General features: G+C 34.1%; 1 protein-coding gene across 1 annotated transcript; it reads right to left on the bottom strand.

Annotated features, from left to right (window-relative positions):
* Positions 1-11,001: 11,001 nt before the first annotated feature.
* LOC120159029 (7-deoxyloganetic acid glucosyltransferase-like) lies at positions 11,002-14,717 on the bottom strand. The gene is given in 5 exon segments (XM_039169712.1): positions 11,002-11,764; positions 11,767-11,801; positions 11,803-11,850; positions 11,852-12,557; positions 14,190-14,717. Coding segments are annotated over 5 exon segments (1,431 nt in total). The 5' UTR covers positions 14,692-14,717; the 3' UTR covers positions 11,002-11,624.
* Between the last annotated feature and the right edge of the window lie 228 nt (positions 14,718-14,945).

Genomic DNA, 14,945 nt, shown 5'->3' with positions numbered 1-14,945 from the left:
AATTTTTTTATTTATATTTCAATAAAAGATGTAATTTTCCTTTTCGACAAACATTTCTTCCTTCTTCATTTCCTTTGTTTCGTATTTAATTTTATTTCTTCATTCCATGTAGGATACTTTCCTCTCACATATACATATTTCTCTTCTTCTTTCAGTTCCTTAGATATTAATGATGTGGACAATGATGATTCTGACCCGAAGGTGGATTTTGAGTAGCTCAAGTGTCTTGGGGAAGTCAATGAATGTGACCACGAAGAAGAGTACAACTTACCTTCAATGTTATTAAGAATGGTAGAGAGAGTAAACAAAAAAATATTGCCACATGACAAAGAAATCGAACTTTTGAATTTGGGCACAAAAAAGGAAAATAAGGAAATTAAAATTGGCACAGCACTCACGTCTGAAGCAAGACGATCTTGATAAACTTAATTCAGGAGTACAAAAATTTGTTTGCATGGTCGTATCAAGACATGCTTGGGCTAGACACAGATATGGTAGTCCATAAATAACCCATCAAGTCAGAATATAAACCTGTACAACAAAAGCAAAGGAGGATGAGACCTGAAATGCTCCTTAAAATAAAAGAAGAAGTCAACGAGAAGTTTGATGCTGACTTTCTTCAAGTGGCCAAGTATCCGGAGTGAGTGGCTAACGTAGTGTCGGTACCAAAGAAGGATTGAAAAGTGTGCATGTGCGTCGACTATAAAGACCTCAATAAGGCAAGTCATAAATACAGCTTCCCCTTGTTGCACATAGATACTCTGGTGGATAACATGGTGGGAAATGCTTTCTTCTCATTCATGGACGTATTCTCAGGTTAAAACTAGATAAAATGCATCCAAATGACATAGAGAAAACCACATTCGTCACAATATGGGGAACATTTTTGTTACAATGTGACGCCCTTCGGATTAAAGAATACTGAGGCAGCATACCAAAGAGCTATGAGGACCTTATTTCATGACATGATGCATAAGGAGATTGAAGTTTATGTTGACGACATGATTTTCAAAGCATAAACTGAAGATGAACATGTCAAGAATCTGATAAAACTCTTCCAAAGATTGAGAAAGTTTCAGTTGAGACTGAATCCCAACAAGTGTACATTCGGAGAAACATCTGGAAAGCTGTTGGGCTTCGTTGTTAGTAGGAAAGGTATTGAGGTTGATCCAAACAAAGTCAAGGCCATCCAGTACTTACCTCCCCCACGAACACAAAAAGAAGTTACAGGTTTTCTAGGTAGACTAAATTACATTGCTCGGTCATATATCAGTTGACAAACAAATGTGATCCAATGTTTCATCTTCTTCGAAAGAACAATTATGGATCATGGGATAAGGACTGTCAGACAACATTTGAAAAAATAAAAGAGTATTTGTCACACACTCCTATCTTAATGTTTCCCATCCAGGGCAAACCTTTATTCCTTTACCTGTCCACTTTTGAGAATTCGATGGGATGTGTCCTGGCCAACATGATGAGTCTAGAAGAAAAGAGTGAGCCATTAATTAGTTGAGTAAGAAGTTCACTGATTGCGAGGTTAGATATCCACCCATTGAAAATTTTGGTGCGCTTTAGTCTGGGCTACATGAAGGCTCTGACAATACATACTATACCATACCACTTGGTTGATTTTCAAGTTAGATCTGCTAAAATACATGATGGGTGTGTGCCTACTCTATTTGGAAGGTTAGGCCGATGACAGATATTATTATCTGAATTTGACATTGAATATGTGAGCCCAAAAACTATAAAGAGAAGTTCCATATCAGACTTCTTAGCGAGAAGAACTTCTAAAAATTATAAGCTGTTGGACTTTGATTTCCCAGATGAACACTTGATGGCCATATCTTTAAAAGAATCAAGTACCTCCCCATGTGACTCTTGGAAAATACGTTTCGACGGTGCATCAAATGCGTTAGGGCATGTCATTAGAGCTATCCTGGTATCACCGAAAGGAAATCATTAGTTGTTCACTAGAAGATTGAAATTTGATTACACTAACAACATGGAGGAGTATGAAGCTTGTGTTTTAGGAATTCGAGCTGCTATTGGAAAAAATATAAAGACTTTGCAGGTGTATGGAAATTCTACCTTAGTGATCAATCAACTCCGAGGAGAGTGGGAGACAAAAGATGTCAAGCTAGTGGAATACATAAAGCTCATATTGGATCTACTCGAAGAGTTTGACGAAGTCACTTTCCATTACGTGTCTAGAGAAGAAAACCAAATGGTTGATGCCTTAGCTACCTCGGCAGCAACATTCAAGGTTGGAAGGGAATCCAACATGATGCCAATTGATATGCAGTCATACGAGTACCCGACTCATTGTTACTAAATCGAAGAGGTAAAAGACACCAAACCTTTGTACCACGATATTCTACAATACATTAAAAATCAAGGCTATCCAGAGGAAGCCACCAAAATTGACAAAAGAACAATCAGAAGGATGGCGGCCATATATGTTCTTAATGGGGAAATCTTATACAAGAAAAGCCATGATCAAGTATTGTTAAGATGTGTAGTTGCAGAAGAAACAAAGATGATCTTGGAAGAGGTACATGATGGAGTTTGTGGAACTCATGCAATTGGACATATGATGGCAAGACAAGTTATGAGATGCGGATACTTCTTGGCCACATTGAAGAGCGACTGCATCAACTATGCTAGAAGATATCATAAGTGCCAAGTCTATGGGGAAAAAATAAATGTTATGCCTCGTCCTCTTTATGTGATGACGACACCGTGACCCTTTTCTATATGGGGCATAGATGTCATTGGACAAATCCATCCAAAAGCTTCAAACAGTCATAGATTCATTCTTCTGGCAATTGACTATTTTACCAAATGCGTGGAGGTTGTATCCTATGCTAGTGTCACTCAGTCCACTATTTGTAAATTTTTGAAAAAGAAGATCATGTGTCGGTATGGTTTACCAGAAAGAATCATTACCGATAATGCAACAAATTTGAACAACAAGATGATGGATACTGCTTGTGAACAATTCAACATAAAGCAACTCTACTGTTTATCGACCAAAGATGAATAGAGCGATAGAGACAACAAACAAAAATATCAAGAAAATAGTGAAAAAAATGACTGAGACATACAAAGACTAGCACGAGAAGCAACTTTTTGCTCTGTTTGCTTATCGAACTTCGGTACGAACTTCGACAGGAGCAACCCAATTTTGGTTAGCCTATGGGATCGAGGTTGTATTGCCCATTGAAGTAGAAATCCCATCACTCCAGGTTCTATCAGAAGTAAAGCTGGATGATGCAGAGTAGACACAAACTCGATACGATCAACTAAACTTAATAGAAGAAAAGTGTTTGAAAGTCATTCATTATAGTTGACTTTACCAAAATCGAATGATTCGAGAACACAATAAGAATGTGCGCCCAAGGGTATTCTATGAAGGAGACCTGGTGCTGAAAAAGATTTAGCCAGTTCAGAAAAACTTCAGAGGAAAGTGGATACCAAATTGGGAAGGACCTTATGTAGGGAAAAAGGCTTTCTCTGGAGGAGCAATGATCTTGACTAAAATGGACAAGCCGAAATGGCCTAATCCCATTAATTCTGACGCAGTCAATAAACATTTTGCTTAGGGTGAAAACCCGAAAGGGCGCCCTATCTCAAAAAAACGTTTAGAGTGAAAACTCGAAAGGGCGCTCTAAATAAAAAAGAAAAACAAGAACAAAAAATAAGGGCGGTCCAAGATGAAAACCCGAAAAGGGCGTCTTGAAACCAAGGGTGGATCCAAGTTGAAAATTTGAAAGGGCGGCTTGGGTAATGATTCAGGATTCACGCATGGGAAGGTCCCGGATCAAGGTAATAAAACATCACGGCATCCAAGTCTTTTGTTGAGTTAGTAATTTGGGAGGAACTTTGCACTATTCCAAACATTGTCACATTTTCGAAATCCCCTTGACAAAAGTTGCACTCAAAAGTTATCTAACGGTGTGTTAGTTCAAAGGTGTCCTCATTATCGAGATCTAGGGCATTTACTTGTATTCCTTTATATCTTAACTTTTCAGAATGTTTCCCATGTATTCTTTTTTCCTCATAAATAAATATGGTCGTTTCTGGAAATACAAATTAATTCCTTTTAAGCATCTTACATTGAATTTAAATAAGAATGATTTATTTACTCTTGAAAAAGATAATTGTGTATTATTGTACAAAGATTTTTCGAAAGGTTCAGGTGTTTGGAAGCCGATAAAGACTCTTGGACTATACTCGAAAGAATGACACGGATACAATTTACCGGGAAATAAGAAGGCTAAAAGAAAAGTTTCTTTCTAAAAATTCCAAGAGAGGATATCAGGTCAAAACTCGTTAAAGATCAAAAAATCCAAAATCAAGAATCATAAATTCAATATTGGAGAGAATCAAGACTGAAAACAAGAGATTGAGTTTTCTCTCTAGATCCTAACATACCATATTTTGTATATTCATTTTAGGCATACATAAGAACATTGCATTTATAGCATCACTCATATGCATATTTTTTGTGAGAGTCAATTTCAACTTCGCAAACGTAAGATATTGAACTCAAAAAACACTTAAGATTAACCACAATATAGCTTATTCAAGATTGGATTTCAACTTCACAACGAAGGATATCCGGCTCAAAACAAATATATTTAATTTGGACTCAACTTCACGAAAAATGAGTCATTACGGTTTCGACTTCACAATGAAGGATATCATGCTTAAGAGATTGACTCAATTCCACGACGAATGAGTCGTCTGCAAAAACGAGGAACAATATCTCAACTAAGGTCATCTAGTCAAATTCCAACTTCATAAAGAAGGGTACTAGGCTAGAGGGATCGAACCAAAGGCAAGGATTTACCGCCTAATCCAAGCATCAAGCTAGATTTCAACTTCACAACGAAGGATAACTCGAGATGCTCAACTGAATCAACTTTATGACGAATGGGTCAACCACGATTTCAACTTCATGACGAAGGATATCGTGTTCAAAGACATCTCAAGATTGACTCAACTTTACGACGAAAGAGTCACCCGTAACACAGCTCAACAACGGGGAGTCGTCCTCTATTTTTAAGTCAAACCTCAACTCTGCAATAGAGGACAGTCGATAAAATATTCGAATGCAACATTGAGTCAGATTTTATACTCAGGGATCAACAACCCTCAAGGGAACGTGCTTGTTTTCAAGTCCATATGCACAGATCGAAAATTTGTGTCTTTTTGTCTTTGCTCTATTTTCGTTGCACGATAATGGGAAAAGAGGGTCAGTTGTAGTCACTCATTTTCGTCTGGGGTTTATTTAGTATATATATATAATGTAGTTTTTGAAAATATTTTGAAAACATAAATATAGTTTTTGAAAGCATATAATATATAGTTTTTAAAAATCAATTTTGAAATATATATATATGGTTTTGAAAATACGTTTTTGAAAACATATATATAGTTTTGAAAACACATTTTTTAAAACATATATATATAGTTTTAAAAACGATTTTTGAAAAACGTACATAATATAGTTTTGAAAACATATTTAGTTTTTAAAACGAATTTTTTGGAAACATATATAATATATAATTTTTGGAAACATATTATTATATAGTTTTTATTATATATTAAATTATATTAATATTATTTATTTTTATTTATTATATATTTATATTTATTATATATTTATATTATATTATTATTTTATTAATATGTTAATTGATTTGGTCAAGGTTTAAGGAGTCCAATAAAGGTTTGAGGTCTAAATCAGAGTCCAGTCCAGCAAGGGAGCCTGACCCAGCAGACCCGGTGGAATTCAGCCCAATCGAATTAGCAGACCAACCCAGCAGGAAGCCTAAATCCTTCTGCCTGATCCAGTAGAAGGGTAGGGTTTCATGTTTAACTAGGGGTGTCGTACGAGAGGAAGCAATCAGCGCGCGTTGAGGCCACGCGTCAGTAACCGGTCGATATTATTGGCCAAACAGCTCGAGATTGCACTATCTTGGGATTTTCGGCCACACTAACATTCGAACGGCCTGAGGATCACGGAGACCAGGGAACCATCCCATTTTACCCAGAAATAACCACCGGTGAGCGGGGTATAAATACCCCCACCAAAAACTGTTGAAGAACAAGAATAACCCAAGAAAAATCGAGCAACCAAGCAGCATATCAGCAAATAAACAAAGCCACAAAAGCCATCAACACCAAAAAAACAAACATTCGGTAAATATATGAAATCCCAAACAAAAAATTTTTCTAAATCGAAAGAAATGAAAACAAAGATTAAAGCTTTGTTTCATGGGAGAACGCCAAGGACGCGGAGGAACTTCATCGGAAAGTAAAAGCTCACTGGGAAAGCATGATTCTCACCGGAAAGGAAAAAATCCAAACACTTTTTTTTGTAGATCTACGCCGATGTGGTACCTTTTTGTGCAATCGAGTTTCAGATTGGTGTTAAGGAGGACAGGAGGAACGTTTTGGTGAAGTTAGATTCTTTTCGGCCACTGGTGGCGATACTGGAGTGGCGTTTGATAGTGGCCCAGGTGGTGGCATCCCACCAGGGAGGATGGTCGACCATAGGGCCGGTTTGGAGAAATAGGGAGAGGGTTGAGAGGTTTTTTGAGAAGATTTTTTTGGAATGATATAAAAATGATTTTTTTTGTTTTTAGGGTATTTATAACGAGGGACTAGGGTGTAAATACAAGAATTTTAAATTATTTTTACAGTCCTTGGAAGTTTGAAATGTAATTCATTTTGGCCACCTGTTATAAATTGGCTTTAAAATTTTAAATTGTTTCAATTTAGTCCCTATTTTTTTTTTTTTGCAATTTGACCCCCTAATTTTTATTTTTTCTCTTGCAACTCATTTTTAGCATCAATTTATCCATAGATTTCAATTGCTCTAATTTTATCCTTTAAATTTTTATTTATTTATTTTAATTTTAACATATTCTTCATTTTTTATTATTAAATTTTATACATTTTTTACTTTTTTATTTCTCTTTTAACATTTTTTATATTTTATTATATTTCATTTCCTTTGAAATTTAAAATTTTGTTTATTTTATTTTATTTTTCTCTTTTAACATTTTTTTACTATTTTTATTTTTTTTTATTTTCTTAATTTAACCTTTTTCCCCTTTTTGATTTATTTAATATTTATTTTATTTTATAGTATAATGATTTTGACTTTTTAGGGGCAATTTTAATCGATCAAAGGTAAGTAATTCGAATCAAATTTTAATATTTAATTTAACTTTTAATTTTCACAATTAAGACAACTGAAAATTAAATTGGTACCGAAAGGTAGTACAAGGGTGCTAATCCTTCCTTGACTGTAATTGACTCCCGGATCCGATTATTTTTTGGTAAAACTCATATCAGGTAAGATGGTTAATTAAGGTATCCGGTCAACCTAATTTTAAATGATGAGTGGCAGCTCAATCACATCAAAATTAAGTCAGAACCCGATTTCGGGCCCACCCGAAGGGCAGTTACGACAACAGTGAATCAATACAAAAGGCTCTCTCAATTTCTCTCGAAAGAAACCTTGTAAAGTTACCATTTTTCTCTTAAAAAACATTATAATAGGGATGTTTTTCCCCACAAAAACAAAAACAATACCAGACAAGGGCATCTCAAAGGTTTCTTTTTCATCTTGGTTTCTATGTTTTTTTAATATAAAAAATATAATAAAAAAGGAGAGGTCGTTACCTTTTGTTGGTAATCTCGTCGCTGGAGTAGGGATGGTCGTCGGTCGTCGAGCGAGGGAGTAAAAGAGTTGCAATTTTCTATCGTCTAGAGGGTAGTTTAGCATTTTTTTGGGTATTGTTTTAGGGGTTAGATTATAAAGAAGGTGGCTTTAGAGTTGTTTAGTTTTGTTTAGGTTCGCCCGACCACCACCAGAGATGGTGGGGCTTGTAGCAAAGTTGATTTACGACGGCAGCGGGTTCACGAGGGTCTCGATCGAAACAAAACAAGAAGGATAAAAGCAAGGTTCGAGTGTTTTGACGTTTGGGCTCCTCAGTCGAAGTGTAGAATGGCTCCCAAAGTATGGTAGTGTTGGATCTCTCCTTAATTGGAGAGGTTCTAGAAAATTCTAGAGCTTTCTGGAGAAGTGTAGAATTTTCTAGAATATTCTGAAGAACTCTAGAGAAGTGTAGAACTCTCTAGAAGCTTGTGGAAGAGTGTGGAATCCTCTAGAATATTCTGGAGATGTGTGGAATCCTCTAGAATATTCTGGAGATGTGTGAACCTTATAGAGATATGTGGAACCTTATGGAAGAGTATGGAAGAATATGGAAGGGAGTGGAAGAGTGTAGAGCTTCCTAGAGTGTGTGGAGCATTCTAGATAATCAATCTCCACCCTTGGATGTAAATAATCTCCACCATTCATTGTGGAGGTGGAGTAGTATAAATAGGGGTGAAAGACTTCATTCCTAACCATCCAAAATCCAAGAGTTCCAAAAACACTAAGAAAATCTACTTCTTAGAGTGAGAAACTAGAGAGTTAGAGAGCCTCTTTGAGAGAGAAGAGATATAGCTTGGGAAGTCTTTACCCTCAAGCTTGAGTGAGCCACCAAGTGTGAGTCATTTTGTGAACACATCCTTATAATCCTACTATTCTTTTGTATAGTGGAAGAATCTCCAAATTGGAGAATTATATTTTTGTGCTCTCTTTACAATCCTTAATCTCTAAGTGCCTATCTTAACTTCACAAAGCGGGAAAAACTGTGATTCCCAACAGGTGGTTGGCTGGCAGCATTGGCTTGGGGCTTTTGGTTTCCTCGGCCGCATGATTGAAGAGGGGGAGAGAAGGGTTGAAAGCTTCTATAGACTAAATGGGATTTATTTTAGATTAAAATGAAAAATTACCCAAATTAGTAAACATATGGGTTAAATATCTTTGGAAAATGGATTAATCACTCTCTAGTAACTGAAACTCTACTGTGTTTTTCCATTTTGGACACCACCTCCTCGTGTTTTCTATATTTTGAATATGATGCTCTGATTTTTTAAATTTTCGTTTTATTTACTGTTTTATTTATAATTTATTTACTTTTTTATTTCATTACATTTTAGTCCTCATTTTTAAATTATTATTATTATTAAACACTTAATAAGGCCTTGCGTGACCCCTCCTAGGATATGACCCACATTATATGAGCCAGATAAAATTATAACCCTTAATTTCTAATTTATTATCTTTTTATTTACTAATTTCTAACTGCTAATTTCTAAAAATATTCGAAATAATTTACGACTTCATGATGAGCCACCCTGATGTATGATTCACGTTATTTATAGTACGGGTAAGAATTAAAAAAATTAACCCCTAACCTTTAATTGTATTCGATTTTTTATTTTCTGTTATTTACATTTCACCCCTTTAATTTTCTGTATTTTTTATTTCAGCATTTATATTTCAGTATTTCAAATTCCAGCTTTTAATTTTCTGCACTATCTTAATTTAAGCTTTTACTCTGATTCCTTTCATTTTAGTCCTTTTACTTAATGTTTTAATTTTTGTTTTTTAATTATTTTAATTTATTCCTTTTATGTATTTTAATTACCATTAATTTTTTATTGGTAATTTTACGTTCTTTTAATTTATTTATAATTTAGATTACTTAGTCTTTGAGATTTAGTTCTTATGATTAGACTCATTTTAATTTAGTCCCTAAACTTTTAAACTAGATGAATATTCAATAACCGGTTAAAATGGACTAGGTTAACAATTAGAGCCTCCACTCTAGGCTCAATTTCATATTTAGTCCTTTATTTTAGGGGAATTCTCAATTTGGTCTTTATTTTTGCTCGAGGTTCCATTTAATTATTCGATTCAATAATTCGTTAAAATGGACTAGATTAATAATTAGAGTCTCCACTTTAGGCTTAATTTCAGTTTACTCATTTAATTTAGGAGAATTTTTTATTTGGTCCTCGTTTTTATGCTTGAGGTTCCATTTTGACCATTAGATTCAATAATTGGTTAAAATTAGTTAGGCTAACGTTTAGAGCTTCCGTTTTAGTTTTAATTTCACTATAATCCTTTAATTTAGGAGAATTTTTTATTTGGTCCTCGCTTTTATGCTCGAGGTTCCATTTTGATTATTTGACTCAATAGTTTATTAAAAGTGATTTGGATTAATATTAGAGCCTATATTTTAAGGCTTAATCTCCTAGGTTCTTTAAATTTCATAATTTGACAGTTTAAGTTAGAGGTGAGCCTTAATTAATTCATTTAGTATAATTAGGTTCAATAACTGATTGTTTGATTGCGTTTTGATTTTAAAATAAGGCTATGTTCATTTATTAGGGATTAGTAGTGCATCTCTCGCTTTTGCCTGGGGTGATCGCTATTGATTCTCGAAATAGATCAACATCCTTTTCAAAACCTTTCATCATGATTTCTAAATCATCAAGGCAATGCTCATTTATTGGGGTTGATAACGAAGCTCTTGCTTTTGCTCGAGGGTGATCGTTATTGATATTGATAAATCAACATCCTTTTTAAAATATGTATACATAGTGGGTTTTAAATAAAATAAAATTATGAGTTCAAAATTTTCAATTTTAAAAATATAAGGTAATCGATTAGATACAAATTTTGAGCACTGTGAGTGTGCGTGTAACTGACTCCCGAACCCGGTTTCTGATTTCGTAGACCAAAACTTGATACTTTTAGTAAAATAAAATGTTTTATTAAAACTAACCAATTTTAAGTGTTCAAATATCACATTAAAAATAATTTGTGGCGACTCCCATCTTTTCATTAAAAATATATTTTATTTTCAAAAACATCGAATCGGTCTTCTACCCAAAGCCGCTTACGAATAAATGATTTGTTGATGATTCAACATATAACTATTTCAAGATAATTATTTGAACCAGTTCACCTATCCGTTTCAGGTCCGATATGATTTAATAACCAGAGGGTTATAGTCTCTATAGTGTTATATTAAACACGTTTCGGTTTAACTTTTAACACTATATTCATGGCACAAAGAATTAGACAAAAACTTTCCACTGCCATTCAAATAGCACAGACGATCTCCAACCAACAACATAAAAATACTCAAACCACCAAAAACCGTCCAAAGTCAAACAATGACAACAACAGACTATGAAACCACACCAACAACCTTCACATGCAACATTACCGAAACCAGAGGATACCCTCGATTCCAAAGTAAATTTAGCATAACACCAAACCCATACCAAAGACCATAACCAATACAAACTACACCAAGAACTCCATAATCTGATCGAATACATGAGCGAAATAATCCCCACACCAAGCAACACCCACGAAAAATATTAATACACCTACAAAAAGATAGCCAACCAAGAAGATAACCAATGTGACAAAAAAAAAACACCAAATTTACTACACCACAACCAAATTAATTCCCCAGCAAGCCTGGAGCCCTATATCAAAAGCTTTAGACGACACCTAAAAGCCTCCAACATATCCAATGGAAAACCATGATAAAAGAACATTGCTCAAAGTAAAAGCATATCTCACTTAGATTAACTTACTACGTCCCTAATTGCCAACTTCTAAGGAGTCGACCCAAGGCTTAATACTAACACTATAGATCAAGACTATCCACACCTCAATCCCCACATCTTCAACTGATATTCATCGATTTTATGTCCTCAACTAGACGATCTAAATTACAATACGAATCCACCACATTTACGCATTTCTTTGCCAACTTAGCCATTCTAGATGCTGATTTCACTAATTCCTCCCTCTTTTCCACCATCAATCATTCACCATCTTCTCAACAATTTGCCTATCACAAATCCTTCATATCTAAACCTAATCCCCACACTTCACTCACAAATCTACTTTATTTGTTGATCAGCAAAGTAAGGCCAACAGATCATGGGAACCCCTTCCACCACGCTCTCCAAAGTTGAATTCCATCCACTGTGGGTCAAAAATCCACCAACTCCTCCATGACCTAAGACCTCTTCTTGTGGTGCCCAACTCACCATGCACCCTCTTTGTTTAGTCCCTTCTACAAGCTCTATTGGTATACTAATCCCTTTATCGCCTTTTTCGGGCATGTTATCGGGCCTTAGAACCCATAAAAACCGCTTTCCACTATTGACAAGTCCGAACCATAACTCGAAAATCTGCTCACTTGACAAAACTGCAATGCTACCAAAACTTACATAAACAACAGATCCCTTTGGTTGCTTATCAAGCCATGACAAGCAACTTCTATCTACTTCATGAAAACTATTCGAGGATTGATTGAGTAACGTTGGATTTGAGTCGAAAAGTCTGGTCCTTAAGTGTAGATGAAGAGGTCCGACAGTATAGATTTTGGGAGATTTGGTTCGCATATGGGATAATATATCACCTTCCAGGTCTTCAAAAGTGTTCAATAACAGTCCATGGCCTTTGAAATTTTTTCTCGAGCACTTGGCAATACGTTGGAGAGTTAAATCATTTATGTCACTTACTCGACAAAAACTTGGGAGATCTCGACATCTAAGAAATGTTTCCATGCCCGGAACAGATTTTATTAGGCGATCCATATCTTCTTCTCCTATGATATTTTTCAAATACAGAGGTTTTTCAGAGCTCATAATATGATTAAAACAATTAATTCACTTAACAAACACTTCAAATATTACATCATGTTAGCTGGGGATGATAATGAATGAGGGCGAGACGAGTTTTTTCTCACAACCCTAAACCATTTTAATTTGGGATAAACTACTTGATTAGTACCTAACCTATCAGTTTTTGTCCATTTTAGTATCTGAACTTTCCATTATTATTAAAATAATACTTAACATTATGTTTTTATTTCATTGTAATACCCTGCCGATAAAAACTTAACATGAAAGCTCCAACCTCAACTCTAAAATAACTTTTTGATCTAGACTTAATTCACACTGAAATTTTACGCATCGTTTAATATTATGGTAAACAGCATGTTCGTAAGTCAAATTTTATGTTCTTCTTCTTTTATTTATTTTTATTAATATGGAATAAGTATAAGATATTATCTATTCAAAGATAACTCTCAACCATTTGACATTGAATGCTTAGACCCTTGAAATTTATGGTGCTCGAACCCGAGGCCTCAAGTAATAACAACAAGGGTAAACTACTCATTTAGTACCTAAACTATCAGTTTTATTTCGTTTTAGTACCTAAATTTTTAATTTTTCAAAATCATACCTAATGTTTAGTTTTTGTTTCATTTTAGTATCCTGTTAAAAACTTAACGGACCAAAACGAATAGTTTAGGTACTAAACGGATAGTTTAGTTTTGAAAAGAGTTGGAAGTTTATGTATTAAAACGGACCAAAACAGATAGTTTAAGTACTAAACGCGTTAAGTTTTTAACGAAAGGGTACTAAAATGAAACAAAAATTAAACGTTTGGTATGGTTTTAAAAAAATTGAAGGTTTAGGTACTAAATAGATCAAAACTGATAGTTTAAGTATTAGACGCATAGTTTGCCCTAATAGCAATTCCTTCGGTACCGAGCTGGCTTGGTGTGTGGAATTTTAGGTTCTTCTTAAACTTTAAAAATATTCAACTGATTTATAATTATATTTTAATAATATTTTTCGTCCCATCCTTTTTCATCTTTCTTATTATTTGACAACTTTATTTTCTTTAAAAAATATGGAGTAAATTTATTTGGCCCATAAAATAGTTAAAGTATATATCCTTATATTTCTTATTATTTTATATGTTTATAAAACAATTATTAAGAAAAGAGGCCATTTTATATTAATTAAATTTTATTTGAAGAAATTTAATTACAAAACATAAAAATAAAAATATATCTTAATGAAATATATATTCATAAATAGATGGTTAAATTTACTTACACGATGTAAAACTCTTTAGTTTTATACAAATTTAAGACTGTTGGATGAGTGCAAATAAATAACTATTTACTTTTCTCAAGTGAATATCTTCTCAGTTATCATTGTTAATCTCAATCATATATTTTCACTCACTATTGGTCCTAAATTTGTATAAAACTTAAAGAATTTTACATTGTATAACAGATCTAATCTCTTTCCTAAATAGTTTACATTTTTTAAAATTATTTTGTAAGAATTACAATAAATAGCCAAGATGAGTAGAATTAAGTTGTTTCCATCCAAACAATTATTAAGTTTTTTGACTCCAAATAATTTATGGAAATGAATACCTTTGATTGGAAGCTCCCCGGCTTGGATCATATCAGGAACTACAGAATAAGCCCAGATACAGCAAGCACTTATGGTACGGAATTGAATGACTGGAATTCCAAGCTCCTCAGCAACATCAACTGCAATCTCCATAACCCCATCTGCTATTATGCAATCCACTCTCGGCTTAATCTTAATCATCATCTCCTTGAAAATTGGTTTGGTTATCGATTCCAAAGTTTCAAAGATTTCCATGATACCATGACCTGCTCGAGGATGCTCGTCAGGGAGGCCATCCGGTATAGTCCGGAATTCGAATCCTTCATATTTGACGAATCGGGAAAGAACATCGGTGTGACGAAGAAGTTGTTCATGGACGAAATCGGAGTTTAGAAAGGTGAGCTTGAGGCCTGCTAGTACTAATAGCTCAGCGAGCTTGAGCATGGAGTTGACATGGCCTTGTGCCGGGAGAGGGAAGATTAGTACATGAGGTGATGTTTGTGGCTGTTGTTCTTTATCCATTTCGTTTGCGATAATTGATCTCTATAGTTTTGATTCTAGTTGCTTGACATTATTTTTGAAAAGTGATATTTAAAAGTGTTATAAAAAGAACTTTAAAATAAATTTTTAAAGTACAATTTAAAATTTAATTATTTGAGATTATTTTTAAAAAATAATTTTGAAAAGATAAAATGTTCATTTTGAATATTATGTCGTAAATTAAAAATATATCATTTAAATTATATTTTCATTTATTAATATTATGATAAATAAAA

The sequence above is a fragment of the Hibiscus syriacus genome, unplaced genomic scaffold (genome assembly GCF_006381635.1).
Source record: "Hibiscus syriacus cultivar Baekdansim isolate YM2019G1 unplaced genomic scaffold, ASM638163v2 tig00111338_pilon, whole genome shotgun sequence".
In the NCBI taxonomy this organism is placed as follows: Eukaryota; Viridiplantae; Streptophyta; class Magnoliopsida; order Malvales; family Malvaceae; genus Hibiscus; species Hibiscus syriacus.
The sequence above is the reverse complement of the archived record's forward strand: the minus strand, read 5'-3'. Positions and strand labels throughout refer to the sequence as shown.